Raw genomic sequence first — 17,246 nt, 5'->3', positions numbered from 1 at the left:
TCTTGTAAGCTTAAACTTTTAGTCACCTATTAGGCTGATATTCGTAGTCGGATCTTATATTTAAGACCGTCTTAAGTTTATCTTCAGATGCTGTACAAATCATTTCGTTGGTTACGGGGTATCTGAAAGTGAACTTAAGGCGGTCTTAAATATAAGACCTGACTATGAATACCGGCCCTAGCATATGATAGACAAGGACGAAGATAGGGTCCGATAACGGCACCAATTTTCCTCTCCTACATATTATCTTGACGCCGACATCGTCGCGCATGCGCGTCTAACTTATCCAACTTTCCATCACTGCGGGAATAGGGCCCCAGTGGCCCCTTTCTGTCGACTGCATTAGGACCTTGGAGACAGTGCAAGCAGTGTGTGACGATTTGAAAATCAATCGATTGGTAACCAGCAAATTTTAAGGTAAGAGTAAGAAAAATTTAAATATAGGCCGGTATTCATAGTCCGATCTTATATTTAAGACCGTCTTGAGTTCATCTTCAGATGCTGTACAAACTATTTCATTGGCTACGGGGTACCTGAAAGTGAACTTAAGACGGTCTTAAATATAAGATCCGACTATGAATACCGGTCATAGAGTATAGCTATAGTCATAAATTTTAAAGACAACTTTATACATCATATATCTTATCGCAACAAGCACAAATCTTTTAACAACGTCCTAAGAATATTCTGAGAATATTCTTACGTTCCAAGAATGTTCTAAGAACATTTCTTGAAAATCCCGTGTTGTCTGGGATTACATAAACAACCAAGAATTTTGTTTTTATTATTGAAGAAACATTTTTTCATCATAATTCGGTCATCTTAATGTCATTATGATTTTCTATTTTGCCCAGACAATAGCGCGATAACAACAGCATATTCCCCGAACACAGTTTAGAGTAAAAGTTTTCAATATCCCCACAGAAACGTATATCGAATCCACGTGGAACGCACGTTGCATTCACGTGGAATCTACAAAACCACCTGGTACCTTTGTAGATTCCACGTGGACACAACATTCCTATTTTCGTGGGAATGGCCGCTCTTAGTATAAACAAAGCAAATATGAATCAAAGAGAAGCAATCAATCTTTTCGTGCTAAGGGATTTTCGTAATAAGGGATTTTCGTGATTTTATTTGACTTACAACTTAATTAGATTACACAGCAAATAGGATACCTACATATCGGGATATGTTTCTTCCGGATGAATATTGCGTCGTAATTAAGCTTTGTGCCGATGTTTCGCAAATATTGCAGCTTGCATCATCCGGATTAGGAGCTGCGATACTGTAAAGGTCATTCTACAATACGTGTCGTAAGTTGTAAGCCGTAAGAATTGGCGAATCACAGTCGATTATTACAAAAATAATCGGCTATAATTGGTCAGTTCTTACGGCTTACAACTTACGACACGTATTGTAGAATGACCTTAAAGCGTGGCCTACAATGGCCGCAAGCAGTAAAGCCAGCGGCACACGGTGCTTGTTTTCGTACTGGATTGCTTGCTGGATGAAAATACTGCGTTCTGATTGGTACATTTCCATCCATCTTCGGAAATGTACCAATCACAATGCAATATTTTCATCCAGCAAGCAATCCAGCACGAAAACAAGCACCGTGTGCCGCTGGCTTTAGAAGAAAACGTGAACAGTAAGAAATGGACCAACTACAGTTGATTATTTTTGTCATAATCGACTGTGATTGGTTTATTTCTTACCGCTTACGCGTACTTCTTAGTGCTTAATGCCATTGTAGACCACGCTTTACAGTATCGAATGATGCAAGCTACAATGAAGTTGCTTTGCGAAACATCGACACAAAGTTGAATTACGACGCGGTATCCATCCGCGGAAGAAACACACACCCTGATTCAATGTATCAATGGCTGCGAAAGTCTAACAATTAGGATACCTACATAATCTATCTTAAATTATTTACTTTTCTGTGTATGTGTAGCATCATCTAGCGATATATGAATGGCATAGGCCGGTATTCATAGTCGGATCTTATATTTAAGACCGTCTCAAATTCATCTTCAGATGCTGTACAAATTATTTCATTGGCTACAAAGTATCTGAAGATGAACTTAAGGCGGTCTTAAATATAAAACCTGACTATGAATACCGGCCTTAGACTTCTATATTATATTATATACACTAGACCGATAACTTGTCTCTCTAACAAATCCCCTAAAAGTATGTATTAAAATTTCATTCGTATGCGCATTGCAAGGTGCCGAAAGGGATGTAACTGCACTGTACTGCACCGTACAGACATTTTTCTCCAGAAAATGTTAATATTTATCCAATATTTAATATTTCCTCTTGCAATGTCACATTCAATAACACATTCAATGTTCACATAAATATTAAATATTGGATAAATATTAACATTTCCTGGAATAAAAACCTGTACGGTGCAGTTACATTCCTTTCGGGATCTTGTAACGCACATGTGCCCACGATTCTATGTTTTATACCAGAGACGCTTTTATACATGAAAACCAATGGAAGTTATCATTCTAGCTTATACATAAAATACGTTTACACGGCAAGGTTAATCCGGATTAGTAACAACCGTAGTTAGTGAATTCTTTGATTCGATTGGTATATTCTTTTAGATCTAAAAATATACTCTAATCGGATTCGAGACTGCACTAACTACGGTAGTTACTAAGTCGAAGTTAGAAGCCGTGTAAACGTAGTCATAGAAGCTGTGGAAGTTCGAGGAGAATGTAATTGCTAATCAATGACTACGTTTACACAGCTTCTAACTTCAGCTTAGTAACTACCGTAGTTAGTGCAGTCTCGAATCCGATTAGAGTATATTTTTAGATCTAAAAGAATATACCAATCGAATCAAAGAATTCACTAACTACGGTTGTTACTAATCCGGATTAACCTTGCCGTGTAAACGTAGTCATTGCTGATAGCATTTCATGCTTTGGGCTGCGTTACAATATTCACTGTTGACCAATAGTCAGCATTGAAAATCTATAGTATATGTGACACAAACTATATGTATCTTCAGTATTGGTAGTGAATATCGGAATGCAGCTCTCGAAAATAATGACGAAAAATAGCGCGAGTGATGACGTAACGCTGCTTTTTGGTGACGTCATTATCACAGTATATGTATAAGTAGGGAACGAACGCGCTGTAGTCATAGTATATTCTATATCCAGTAGCGACATTCTCTGGCTGTGTTCCAAAATTCACTGCCAGTACTGAATATTTAAATAAAAAGGAAGATATATATATATATATATAGGGAGAAAGAGAGCAGAAATTGTAACAGAAAGTTGGTTTTTTTAACTGCGCTACTGAACCAAGTGTAATAAATTAGAGTGAGACATATAATATATTTTCCCTGTAAGAAAGTGAGATAGATTAGATGATAATGCGGCGTATGCGCACTTCATTTTTGGCTACGCAAAATTTGGAGAATGACCCTATTATAGCTCCGTTCCGATACTCACTGTCAGCAGTGAAACTCTATAGTACGTGACACAAATTATATATTTTCAGTACTGGCAGTGAATTTCGGAACGCAGCCTGTATATACTGTGCTATTGACAAAAAGATGGTCTGCACTTTTTAGTTGCACTGCTGAAATGAGTGTAATAAGTTAGAATGAGACATAAATACCGGCCATAAATTTTACATTTAGAAAATTCCGTGAATCCCCTGCACCAAGTGAGTGGCATATCGGAGCATGCATATCGCAATTATTGAGACCCGAAGTCAAGAAATAAAGAAAAAGAATTCCATGCATTTTTTCATTTAATACAGTTTAATTATGTTATGTGTGATATAAATTGAATTAAGTGATATAATTTGTGATAAGTGTGATATAATTTGAATTAAGTTATCGGTAGTACGTATTTTAACATTTTTTCAAGTTTAAATGTTTGAAGTTACACGAAACGTTTATTAACTACGTGTACAATAGAGTGAACGTAAATTAATCCATTAATTGACAACAGAATAATTAGCTCACAAAATAAATGGAAGAAATCAAGAGACGTCGATATTGTTCATTTGAATTACAGTTTACTTACGTTCTGTTCAGATGTTTCCATGCTCCATTTTATCTTCTTCCGGCATATAATGAATAATAAAGATGGAATGATATGATTAGCACAAAAATACTCAAATCGAGCGCATAAACTTTGTTATTTATTAGAAATTAATAGATATAATACATAGTCATAATTATTGAATTTTCTAAATAAATCGTACACTTTGCATCATTTTTGGTTCACTTTATATTTAAAAAATGATGTATATTAATATTTATATTATTTATATTATTTATATTAATATATATATATATTTATAAAAAATTATTTTCAGGTCTTCTCCAACACGTATCAAGTGCATTTATTTAAAAAGAATATTTCTATCATGTATTATACTAAAAATAAAACATCAGGCTTCATCAATACACAGTAAGAAAAACAATCTTGTGATTATGAATACATATAATTAGTTGATTAATTAACATATATTTTTGTTATACTTTTTATAAGAATTGTAATAAAATTGTAAACAGTTTATCGATAAATAATGTTTTATTTAATTTTTGTATGTTTCAAAAAACCAAATTTTCTTCCATTAGTTTATATTTTTACCTAATTAAATAACTTTATCTGGATTTTTAGAGATTATACAGTACATGAGTCAGTACCAAGAATTTTAATACCAAAAGTGGATATTCCAACTAATTTACTTTCTGCAATAAAGAAAGAACATTTGATGCACAAAGTTTCAGAAAATTGTATGAACTATGTAAAATGCATTGAAAGTTTATCTAATGTAAAAACTATAGGACAAAAAGATTATTGGATTATATTCAAGATTTGTTTATACTTAGAGCAGTACCAATCAGATATAGAAATGAAAAATTACAGATTGCAAAATTATAATACTACAAAAGTTACTCCAGATCAATGTCTTGTTATAAAAATATCATCTCTGAATAGTGAGAAACCTTCGATCACATCAGATGACATTGTAATATTTTACGAAGTAGATACAAAAGAAAAATATGAAGGAACAGTTATACGGGTGGTAGGAAATGATGTGAGTGTACGTGTGGAGAATTCTGTGTAAGTTCATTATGATCTTTTAGCTTTTAATAATTACAGATACTTGATATTCATTAGTAGAGGCATTATAAAACAGATTTATATGTATTTACGCCAAATCTATTTTAGGATAAGAAAAATGCAAAAAGACAATAAAAAGTTTAATATAAGCTTCCATGGTAGCTATTGGACATTAAGATGTTGCCATTACGCATTGTCAATAGCAAGAAAATATAACATTGGTGAGATAATATATCCACAACAAACAGCAAACAATTCGTATTTGAAATAGTAAGTTTTACTATTTTATTATCTGGAAACATATTGGTGTTGATTATATTGGAGTTTCATTGTCTTAATTTTTATATATTATTATTACATATTTGTATAATTGTATATATATATTATACAGTAATAGCAATATAGACTGGATAGATACTAATGTATCAAAAAATGAGGAGCAGATGCAAGCAGTAATTAACATTTTACATAAGACAGCGTGTCCTGCGCCTTACATCATTTTTGGCCCACCAGGTACTGGCAAAACGGCAACATTGGTTGAAGCTATATGTCAGGTATGTTGTGTTAATGACTGACGTTTGGTAAAATGAGTGTTATTTCTGTTTGTCTTATATTTTCTCTCAATTATTTGAATGTAACTTAGATTGTGAAGCAAGATCCTACAAAGCACATATTGGTGTGCACGTCATCCAATGCAGCGGCTGATGAAATTACGAGCAGACTGCTCAGACATCTTCCAGCACAAATCATGTATCGAATGTATGCATCATCCAAACGATGGTAAGACACATTTGCTTTTATATATATATACACACACACACACACACATAATTTTATATAAACACTCATGGTATAATCAATATTATACAAGAATTAGAAAGGTTTATACAAAGGTTTAGAAAGGTTTATACATCCTTATGTCTTACGGTTGGTTTGCAATATTGAATATCAACTTACAATGAACATCCGCGAACTATGTGTGTCCGATTACAACGAAACGAAGATAGTACAGTTTTTTATGCCGTACAATTTTTGTTTAAAAATTTTTTCCTATCTGCAATAATTATCGAGATAGCATAAAAGGGATGAAACTTCGAGGGGCAGTTTCACCTCTTAAACCTCAGCGATTATCGATAAAAAAATGTGGGTCTCTTATTTTTGGCTATTCTACAAATATGCAAAGTTTCGTTGAAATCGGACACACAGAGTTCGCGAATGTTCCTTGTTAGTAGTGTAATAGATGGAATATAGAACATACAATATACGAAGAGATCCAAATTCTTGTAAATTAAACAGTCTTTCGTTTTTCTTTTTTTTAATTAGGGAAGATGTAAAACAGGAAATTCGAAAGTGTGCCAATTTTACAAATAGTGTACCTCACACTATTGTGTCCTTGCCAAAAACGATACTAATGTTGAAGAAAATTATTATTTCAACATTAATAACAAGTATCAGGTATATATTCGAGATATTATATTGTTTTCTGAGATACAATCAAATTTTAAGAAATAATAAAATAATTACACAATAAAAACACAATTTAAAAAATTGAGCAATTTGTCCCTAATAAAAAAAAATATAAAACTGAATATACGACTGAATAACGTAAATATGTAGAGATATATTCTAGCTGATCATACTAATAACTATTTTGAGAAAATTGTCACAATACGTTATGCATGATATCTCTTTGTTTACTATAGATTAGCTGTTATCAATTTTGAAAAAAATCATTTTTCTCACATCTTTATTGACGAAGCGGGTCAAGCAAAGGAACCAGAGATACTGATTCCACTCACTTTAGCAAAGAACAATGAAGACTCGTCAATCTATTTCCAAGCGCAAGTCGTTTTGGCAGGCGATCATCACCAATTGGGACCTGTGATCCATAGTAAAATTGTGCAAAATATCCTTGGCAAGTTTCTCCATGGCATGGCATGTGATATAATGTACGTTTCATAATCTTTTAACTATATAATATTTTAGGCATATCCATGCTGGAAAGATTGATGAACGATTGCGAGCTGTACATGAAAAAGGACGGAAAATACAATCCTAACTACGTGACTAAATTAATAAAAAATTACCGAAGCCATGAATGTATTTTACACGTGCCAAACAATCAATTTTATAATAATGAATTAGTATGTTGGGGACAGACCGATACAAGGATAGCACTTGGTTGGAAGAAGTTGCCCAATAAAAAATTTCCCATGATTTTTCAAGAAGTCCTAGGTATAGAAGAAAGAAGTTCAAAAAATAGGTTGATAATTTAAATTAAATCATATAACCTGCGTATTAAATAGCTCAAAACGTAAAATGAAATTGCCTTTCCTCGCGATAGACTTCTATGAAGTGATTTTATTATTTAATTGTACGCAATTATAAAAATGTAATATTTCCAGTGTCTTTAATGCGGCCGAAGTACATGCGGTATTGGGGTATGTACATATGTTAATGAACGCTAAATTCGAAAATTATACAATAAGCGAAAAGGACATCGGAATTGTAACGCCCTTCAAAAAGCAGCAACTGGATATTATGCATCGTTTAGCAGCAAGGGGCTGGAAGAATGTAACTGTGGGAACGGTTGAAACGTTTCAGGGACAAGAGCGAACTGTGATGATACTAACAACCGTACGATCCAAAATTTTCACACACAATGGCGAGGAGCACATCGGATTCTTATCAAATCCAAAGGTATGTTGCATTATGGCTCGTTACAAAGTACACACTGAATATATTTTTCAATTATATATTTTTCAATATAAGTCACATTTGATATTATCAAAACCGTTTACATGTTTGTTTCTTCTTCATGGCGTTTCTCTAATTGCGTTAAATTTTAATGTGCATTGCCACATATATAAATGTACTAATACAAACGCGCGCGCATCTGTATGTAAGGCCGATTTTTAATTCTTGATTTTATTATTTTTCCTTTTAGAGGTTCAATGTCGCCGTGACACGCGCTAAGGCTCTTCTGATAATAGTGGGAAACCCGGAAGTTATCTGTAAAGGTGAACACTGGATGGCACTATGGAAATATTGCGAGAAACATAATGCATGTGTGCAGTTCGATCGATGCCCGTTAAGATCGCAAATAATAGCAAAATTTAAGAAACTATATAAAAATCAAGTAAAAGACATTAGCACCGCGACTGTAATAACGAAGCCGATGTAATAACGAAGTTTCCATCTCTGACTGACGTTGTGACTGTGATATGATGGAAACCGAAATAATAAAATAATACCGAACATAATATGATATGTATATCGTTAAATAATGTATTAATGTGCCACATGAAGAAACCAACAGAGTAATTAACAGAGTAATAACGGATTTGGAATGATATTCGTAATCCGTTTATATAAATGTTTACATAATATTATCAAATAATTAATCTACCTCATAGTTGCATGGAAAACATTATTTACATTTAAAGGACAGAGAGTATTTGACTTTTCGCTGCGGTCGTCTCAGTTCGGCGAAGTCAGAAGTGAAAAAATAACTCAAAATTCTTACGCGATACTTCGAAATATAAAAATATGTCCACATAAGGTAATATTTGTGAAATACGTCGAAACATTTCACTTAGCTTCTCAGTGATAAAACGTATGATAAAGTCGCAGTTAGATAATTAATTAAAAGGTTTGTTTTCTTACGTTTTGTTTGTTTTTGTTTGTTCTGTTTCTGACTTCATCAATTAAGGTGGCCGTGGCGAGGAAGCAGGAGCTCTAAGACACAAAATTTGTTTCCGTGACAAAGACTTAAAGATCAGTTTTATGATCTTTGGCTACAGAATCTATTTTTCTAATTATTACATAACTGTAAGGCTCATGGTCTTTCGCCGCGAAATTCTTAATCGATGACGCAGAAGCGAGAAAACGCATGCCCAAATGCATGCCAAATGCATGTCATTTTCAAATAAAAAGATATTTGTATAGAAAAATATTTCAGATCGCTCGCTAGAATATACACGGCTCAAAAGAATTATGGCATAGATAATTTATTGCCGAAAATTGGCCAACTTTGACTGGCGATTACTTCGCGAAAAATTATCGTAGACTAATGATTTTCTTTTTTCAAAATGAAGCTTGAAGTCTCTACTTTATAAAAATGTATCTCGATTTTTTGCACGCGATACACCAATACCCCTGTAACCCCTGACATCTGAGGACATGTTTGGTATACTGAAAATTGCAAAATTTGACGGAATGCACGGACGTGTTTATAATATTTTTCCGGGGACGCCGTTTGCATCGTCATAAAGTTCAAATCTTCCCCTTCAATTTGAAAAAAAAAAAAAAATGAAATCGCTACAATTTTTTCTCGCAAAGTTACAGCCCTTCAAAAATATCGTTGTTTTTGACCTTCGGGCCAAGTGACCGCCGGCCGGCGGATTAATAAATGGCTGGAAATCATAGTGGAGCAACGGCAAAAGTGTTTGCTGACATACGCACGCAAGCCACGCGCGCATGTTTTTCAGCTCCTGACTCGGGTTTTGACCACAGTCAACATTCCTAGCATCGACAAACAAACTCTCTCCGTATTCTCCACGGCTCCATATGATTTCTGTTTCTTGCTCTACAATTTTTCTTGCTGTCACTGCTTTTTCTCTGCTTTCTTGCTTTTCATGACAATGCGACCACTGAGTCAAATTCAGCATGGGCAAAAATCATTGCGCTTATGGGCGAAGGTCTCTCGCAATCTTATTTATCCCAAGGCGTCTTAGGCAAGACGCCTTGGGATAAACCAAATCAGGGGTTTCTCGCATTTGGTCGCGTTACCGAGAAAGTGGACATTTACATTATTTTTGAAGGGCTGTAACTTTGTGAAAAGAAATTGTAGCGATTCCATTTTCTTTTTTTTTTTTCAAATTGAAGGGAAAGATTTGAACTTTATGACGATGCAAACGGCGTCCCCGGAAAAAAATTGTCCACGTCCGTGCATTCCGTCAAGTTTTGCAATTTTCAGTATACCAAACATGCCCTCAGATGTCAGGGGTTACAGGGGTAGGGGTGTATCGCATGCAAAAAATGGAGATACATTTTTATAAAGTAGAGACTTCAAGCTTCATTTTGAAAAAAAAAAAAAAATCATTAGTCTACAATAATTTTTCGCGAAGTCGCGAATCACCAGTCGAAGTTGGCCAATTTTCGGCAATAAATTATCTATGCTATAATTCTTTTGAGCAGTGTACTTGTAAGATATTTTGAATATTATGCTGCTTCCTTATAGGACAGTCGTAAAATGATTGTAATATAAAGTTACATAACTAAGCTATATATAGATATATATAACTGTATATATATATATATAACTATAACTAGTTAAAATATGGAATGATTATGCATGAATCAGGCCTGATATTAAGCATTTTACGATTGTTTATTAACTTTCAAGGAACACAATGTCTGGAACATTTTATTTATTTATTTAAGTATGTTTTAATGATCTGAAATATTCTTTCATATATTCAAGTATCTTTTTATTTGCAAGAACTTCTAGCGCATGATTTTTCACCTCCATTATTCAATATTGCTGTGATGACCATTCAAAAGTTTTACTATATATTGTGCTTTAATATGTACAACTAGGGAATTGTAACATATAATTCATATGAGACTTAAAAATAAGAGGTTTAAAACTTATAACTTATAGTATAGCTCTTTAATTACACAAGATATTTATTCCTTTTTGTTCATGTTTCTAAGTTATGATTTACTTTTTACATTGTGTTTTATCAACTTATCGTAATTTATTGTAATTTTATTCTATAATTTTTACTATAATCTGATCTCACTATCTGCAATTTGTAACGTGATTGATAAGAACAAAGTGCAAAATTGTTGCCTTCAGTAATGCTTTAAAAATCAGCGCGGTCAAGTATGTCAGTTTGTCCAAATAAAACAACAAATAAAACTACTCTTATAGAAAACTATTTATTTTCGCACAATTCAAAGACGTGTGTCGTTTATTCAATGTATATTACGTTAATTATTATCTCACCTAGAAAGTCTCATTACTCCAGTAGCAACTTAGCTTCGTTTCCGTTAACCTTCTTATTGTTACCGTGCTGAACCGCGAACTCGTATTTCAGACTGGCGAACAGGATGTCCGTGAGGAGAAAGATTTGCGCTATAGCGAATGCTAGCGTTACACCGAAGTAAAAGTTTGCGTTCGCCGATCTGGAATAAATCCATTGATGCCATACAGTCGGAGCGAAGACCGTGCAGAACAGCACGAAACAGCCTACGATAAATCCTTGTTGCATATCTATGATTAAAACAGATTACAAGTCAAAATCAGTCTGCAGTGCTGAGCTGTAAGAATGCTTTCATTCAAATCATCTTCACTCACGTTGAAACAAATGCTTCCAAAGCGGCAACAGAGATATATAAAAGCCGACATCTCCGATACACGGGTAGGATTTGAATATGGCAGCTATCGCTAGATACGAGAATGCTAGCAACATTGGATCGCGTCGCAATCGCAGCGCTAAAGGGACTATGTACAATAAACTGACGTTTATCTGGAATGACGCGATGAAGAGCCATCTGAAATGCTCGAACATCTCCGTGAAGAAATACCAGTACAATCCGATGTTCGGGCGTAGGTCAGGCACAGTCAGAATGAATCCAATAGTGCTCCACAGGAATGACCAACTTCCCATGATGTAGTAAGAAACGGCGAACAGCACTGCCAAGATGCTCATGAACGCGACCAGCATTATGATGATGCTAATTTTCTTGGTCTTATCACTTGCTGCATTGGCGACGTAGATAGCTGCTGGCACCATCAGCGATATGGGATAGAGTTCTTGCAGTGTCAACAGTGCTATTGACATGCAACTCCACAGTATGGAATGCCTTGTCATGGACAACAGTGCAATCGAATAGAGCAGATTGGTGAAGACTGTAGTTGTAAGGCCGACACAGTTGAGTATTATGTAAGGATTAAATAGGTAGCCTGCAGAGACATACAAGACTGATACACTGGAGGTACCTTTGTCAAGCTTATCTTCATCTTGTACTTTTTCTTCTTTTCTCCTTGTTGCCTATAATATAAAGATGTATTATTTTAATGAATGACTGTGATTAACCATTGTGATCAAATAAAACACTTAGATTAAATCTAAATGTCTAGTCTTTGTGTGTTCAATTGAATATACTCCGTTTAAAACTAACCAGCTCGATTGCGTAGTGCTTTGCGGTAATTGCAAGGCACAAGGCTGTTATCAAGTCAGTAGCGATAAACAGCAGAAAAAGTACCCACTGAGGTAAATATTTCTGCATAAGATTAAAGACATATAAGCCAATAGGAGTCTCATGAAACAGATCACCTTCGTAGGGGTCAATGCCAAAATTATACAAATAAACCCCTTCAGTTACTGAAAATTAAATGCATGAAATTATAATTACTAACGCAAAAAATTTTTTTGTTTTTGATCAATTAATCTGTTTATTAGACTAATTAATTCCTCATCTTTATATAACTTTGTAACTGGAAGAAAGTTTCAATTTTCCCTAACTGACTGAACAAATCAAAGCTGAGATAAACCAAACCCAACTGACCTCTCTTCCAAGAGTTCAAAGCAGTCGACACTTCGACGCGGTTGCTGATGATTTTTTGGTAGCCGGAATTCATCAGCAGCCATCTGATAGTGGCAGCCAGTGCGAAATTCGACAACCACTTCCTCGACATTTTATCTATCGCGGCTTTACACTACAACCGACTCATTTGTTCACTCGGCATATAACCTACAAATGAAATGGCACCGGCTTTTCGATAAACATGTTTCCTCAGGAGATGCGACCGGTTCACTGTTATCAATAAATTGATATTTTGCGGATAACCACTCCCACTTCACACTAATTCTCACTTGTGTCCATATGAGAACGGCATTGATTCGAAACCGCGATATTTCGAGGGATGATCAGACCGTTGGCCGAAAGACACCGTCAACATCGTCGATATTATTCGTCTCGAGGACGCTGCTGACACTTGCTCCGTGATGCAAAACACAAATACAATCAAAATATCGGAACGTACTCACAATATTTTTACGATTTTACTTTCGTACTGTAAAAAATATGAAAAGATATATTTATTGCCATATTTTCGCTATTGCCAATAACAAACATTTTAATGCCACTTGTGAATATCAATAATGCCGACTTCCGTTTAAAATCACATACATGAATATGAATTTCGATGAAATGTGAAAATGACAAAATCTTTTAATCAACGATGAAATTTTTCCCAGGAAAAAAAATTCAATACGTTCAGTACAATATTAATTTATAATAAAAATCATGTCAAATCGGCAAAAAATGTGGAACGCTTCACGATTTTGCGTGTCATCCTTGCGCAGGGGCCATGCTAATCTTCTCTGTATCGTTCCAATTTTAGTATATGTACTGCCGAAGCAAGTACGTTAGTACGGTTGAAAGAAATTCCTTATATACCGGATAGTACATTCAAATATACTATCGAGAAACTTGATTTTCCTTAGGAAGAGCCATCTAGTGATAAATCCGTGTATTGTCGTTACATCATAACCTCACATTTAACCTAGCCTTAAAAACAAACATGACTTATCGGCCACTGTGACATTAACAAATAAAAGTCTGAATTAATTATAATTTAATAGTTGACTCGTTTAACCAAAGATACCGGTTTTACGGTGAGAAATAATATTGTATCTTAAGTAACAATTTACCCGATCTTGTACATTTTTATTTTATATCTTAGTATGTAATAGCCGTTAGAAGTTTATTTTTTAATAAATCTTTATATCATATTATTTATTCAAATTCTCTCTGTCCTACTGATTGATTAATATCAAAGCGAACTGTTTGTTCCATATCAACTAATATTTTGTAATTTTTCATGTACAGATTGATCGGGAGCTATGCGATTAGCAGGCTGGAGATATGGCGTATTTGTTGGAAGTTTTGTAGGTCTCATAGGTTTACATTGTTATATCTCCATGATAAGACCTATGCTGAATCCTGAACCATACAGTATTTGTCAAAAAAATTATCAAATACTCAATTCAAACATATATTTTTATTCGCTTATAATTAATATTTTTCAGAAAAGATCAGAGAAGTGGCTTTCAAAGATAGACCTGTATAAATTATCCCATCAAATTAAACTGGAGAGCTGGCTATGAGACAGAGTCTAGGGTTAGTTGCATACATGCCTCTGCATCACAAATATTCTATAGTAAATAGGTATAAGAAAAAAAATTACACCGACTGTTGTACAAAATGTCTATTAATGTTCTTTGCAATTAAATGGTTAATTTTGAAAAGTACATCAGTCATAAAAAGTTTTATAGTTTGCATAGATTGTAATTTATACATAGAACATAGTTATAAGCATATTTTTTTTACAGCACAATATCATACTTTCTGTCACAAAATAATTTATATACTTTCTACTGCAAACAGTGAGTGATTGACTGCTCGAGCAATTATCACGTAGAAGAAATTTCGTTCGTTAATCGACTAGAAATTTCATTGCTAGTATACAATCTTGTAATTATGCACTATATAACACATTTATTGTACACATACGAAACATAGGCCTTGTGTTAAAAATCATTATCGTCGCAGAGATCCAGAAAGACATCAAATGCTTGTCGATTGCAATTGCCTTCTGCAGTGAATATATACTTATGGAACGTTCCATCCATGCATACAGCTGCAATTACAAAATGACAGGATGCGATATCTGCATCGCGAGTATTTTTCAAACGACATAAATACCTATCACAGAATTACGTGCGCCAAACGCACAAACACACGCGCATTCGGGTGGTACTGTGAAAGTAGCCAATGCCCATTGACTCTCAATGTAGTTACCTAGAAAGCCCATCTTTGAGAAACTGAAAATGAAAAGAAATAGTTTATACAGTACATGTTTATCTATTTGGAGAATTTATATTTACGTACGTGGATCGTCGATTTAAACGAGTGTCTTTCAGGGCGAATATGTGTACTGTTCCTTTGTCACTAGAGACACATAAAAATTCCGAATCCCTGCTGAATGTTATGCTGAAAGAGACGTAGCAAGATTAGCGCTATCAAAACAGAAAGATATCAGTAATAAATCAGTAATAATTACAGTTGGTGACAATAAATTACTAATTATTATAATAATGTAAATGGCACAGTCGGTGGAACAAAGATGGCAATACTGTTTCCTTGATGATTTTCAGGATATGTTTGATATCCGATATAAAAATTCATACTTCGAGAATTGTTAAAACCGATGAAAATTTTGAAATTGTTTAAAGAATTGAAAATTATCAAGAAACATCTTTTTGATATCAGGTGTGTTCTGAAATTCATTGAGATAAAAGTTTTACAACTTCTACTAACTGCACATTATGATACATTATAATACAAACAGTAATAACAGAGAACATTATTTACATTGCCTGATTTCATATTACCAATAAAGTGTAGCGGGATCGGCACCACGTCTCAATTCGATCAACAGATGCCTTCGTATAGAGTCCCATACTCTGACTAGGGTTCCTTGAGCAGAAGCAGTAGCAACCATGGTGCCATTCCCGTTAACCGCCAGACAGGCCAATGCACCCTGTTGTCATGAGAAAAAATATAAAGTAATTTATTATTTGTTAATTACAAAATAAATACCTGATGTGCTGCAAGAGTTACGGGAGCGCTCGAACTTCCAGCCTCAGTAGCACCAAGATCCAACAGCTGCACACTACCAAGTTTATGACCAGGAAAAGCCAGTAACTGCTTCTGTGCTGACACAAGAGTTGCTAATTCTACCAAACCTTTTGGATTGTCCCGCGTTTCCAATGTCAATAACCGCCGGGTAGGTGTGGGAAACGAAAAGACATGGATCTCTCGTTGAAGCGCCACTACCATTCTATAACAAAAAATTATATTTATATAACGAAACAATGCATTTCATATATATATATATATATATATATGTAATATATACATGTACATATGTACGTTTATAGTGTGTGTGTGTGTATGTGTGTGTGTGTGTGTGTACTACATAATGTATATATTATGTATCTATATAACATTCACATTTATGAGGATAAAACTACAGACTTTTAACTAACAACTTACTTGTCTCTTCTCAATCTAACTGCTTTGATGGGACTGGTAAAAGTAACTTCCATAACAAACTTCTTTGACAGATCATCATATATCAATACTGTATTATCGGCGAATTTAGCACGTGTTCCACCACCAACTACTGCAATCACGTTTGTTCTCCAGAGCATTTCAGCTATGACGATGCTTCCCATCAAGTCATTCTCGAAATGCGCCTTTTCAACCAGAGGTTCGACATTGTAGATTCTTAATCCAGACTCCATGCAACACATGAAACATCCTGCAAAAGTGGATTAATGAAATAATGTCAATGACATTATATATTAGTTTAGATTTTCTCTAGATAAAATCGAAGTTCACACCTTGATCCTGGTTAAACCTCAAATTGTGAATGCCTCTCATAGCAGTCATTGCGATTCACAGTGCTTTGTTCTTAATGTTATCAATATATGTTTCTGTTTAGACAGACGTGAGACATCGTCTGTAACAATAGTGAAAGATAAACAAAAAACAAACATTACAATTTTCCCGTGAAAATTCAAGTATCTTCTAACAACAAATTCAACTAAAGCTATGAAGCAAAATCCCATTTTGCACAGAGAGAATAGTTAACAGTTAAAAGATAATGTGTATGTATTATGATAAAAATCAATCTTTAACATTATTGTCAACAAAGTCGAAAGGAGAAAAGTAGGTGTTATTCAGAATGTTATTAACAACCAATTTAAAATTTATGTGAAAAATCACTTCTTTAACTAGTATAAACATTGAACCTCCACATGTTTATTATTTATAGTCAACAAGTGCTTATAATAGCACACACGATATCATACCTCCGCGCGCAGTATGTATTGTATTATTATAAATGGCTCATATCTTGAGTCTCTCTCTCTCTCTCTCTCTCTCTCTCTCTCTCTTTCTCTCTCTCTCTCTCTCTCTCTTTCCCTCTCTCTCACTCTCTCTCTCTCTCTCTCTCTCTCTCTCTCTCTCTCTCTGTCAATTCTGGCTCCGTGT

General features: G+C 34.4%; 3 protein-coding genes, 1 long non-coding RNA gene and 1 other non-coding gene across 8 annotated transcripts; 2 read left to right on the top strand and 3 right to left on the bottom strand.

Annotated features, from left to right (window-relative positions):
- The first annotated feature begins 234 nt into the window (after positions 1–234).
- Positions 235–8,515, top strand: LOC105182395 (putative helicase mov-10-B.1). 2 transcript variants are annotated; one of them, XM_011139785.3, is made up of 11 exons: positions 235–417; positions 4,357–4,451; positions 4,665–5,111; positions 5,220–5,381; positions 5,503–5,665; positions 5,755–5,891; positions 6,435–6,566; positions 6,815–7,026; positions 7,098–7,374; positions 7,517–7,811; positions 8,059–8,515. In XM_011139785.3, the coding sequence occupies exons 2-11, from the start codon at positions 4,408–4,410 to the stop codon at positions 8,293–8,295; spliced, it is 2,106 nt and encodes a 701-aa protein (XP_011138087.1). In that variant the 5' UTR covers positions 235–417; positions 4,357–4,407; the 3' UTR covers positions 8,296–8,515. The 2 variants fall into 2 exon arrangements, with proteins under 2 accessions (XP_011138087.1, XP_011138088.1); XM_011139786.3 differs by lacking the exon at positions 235–417 and adding an exon at positions 3,564–3,877.
- PIG-U (phosphatidylinositol glycan anchor biosynthesis class U) lies at positions 7,867–13,132 on the bottom strand. 3 transcript variants are annotated; one of them, XR_849691.3, is made up of 6 exons: positions 12,690–13,131; positions 12,303–12,505; positions 11,476–12,172; positions 11,125–11,391; positions 8,778–8,849; positions 7,867–8,123 (listed from the first exon to the last, which is right to left on the bottom strand). XR_849691.3 is itself a non-coding variant. In XM_011139784.3 (5 exons), the coding sequence occupies exons 1-4, from the start codon at positions 12,817–12,819 to the stop codon at positions 11,138–11,140; spliced, it is 1,284 nt and encodes a 427-aa protein (XP_011138086.1). In that variant the 5' UTR covers positions 12,820–13,132; the 3' UTR covers positions 7,867–8,123; positions 11,125–11,137. The 3 variants fall into 3 exon arrangements, 2 of the variants coding, with proteins under 2 accessions (XP_011138086.1, XP_011138085.1); XM_011139784.3 differs by lacking the exon at positions 8,778–8,849 and having other exon boundaries at positions 12,690–13,132; XM_011139783.3 differs by lacking the exons at positions 7,867–8,123; positions 8,778–8,849 and having other exon boundaries at positions 10,753–11,391.
- A 228-nt stretch (positions 13,133–13,360) lies between these two features.
- Positions 13,361–14,696, top strand: LOC112588770 (uncharacterized). The gene is made up of 4 exons (XR_003113034.1): positions 13,361–13,801; positions 14,016–14,074; positions 14,216–14,306; positions 14,519–14,696. It is a non-coding gene; the product is annotated as an uncharacterized LOC112588770 (long non-coding RNA).
- LOC112588884 (U6 spliceosomal RNA) lies at positions 13,445–13,551 on the bottom strand. Its single transcript, XR_003113107.1, has one exon. It is a non-coding gene; the product is annotated as a U6 spliceosomal RNA (small nuclear RNA).
- On the bottom strand, positions 14,540–17,097 carry LOC105182396 (WD repeat domain phosphoinositide-interacting protein 4). Its single transcript, XM_011139789.3, has 8 exons — positions 17,066–17,097; positions 16,595–16,713; positions 16,245–16,512; positions 15,789–16,029; positions 15,581–15,729; positions 15,078–15,179; positions 14,892–15,010; positions 14,540–14,826 (listed from the first exon to the last, which is right to left on the bottom strand). The coding sequence occupies exons 2-8, from the start codon at positions 16,641–16,643 to the stop codon at positions 14,717–14,719; spliced, it is 1,038 nt and encodes a 345-aa protein (XP_011138091.1). The 5' UTR covers positions 16,644–16,713; positions 17,066–17,097; the 3' UTR covers positions 14,540–14,716.
- Between the last annotated feature and the right edge of the window lie 149 nt (positions 17,098–17,246).

Source organism: Harpegnathos saltator, unplaced genomic scaffold (genome assembly GCF_003227715.2).
Source record: "Harpegnathos saltator strain DR-91 unplaced genomic scaffold, Hsal_v8.6 scaffold104, whole genome shotgun sequence".
NCBI classification, from domain to species: Eukaryota; Metazoa; Arthropoda; class Insecta; order Hymenoptera; family Formicidae; genus Harpegnathos; species Harpegnathos saltator.
Note: the sequence above shows the minus strand (reverse complement) of the source record. Positions and strands in the feature narration are given on the sequence as shown.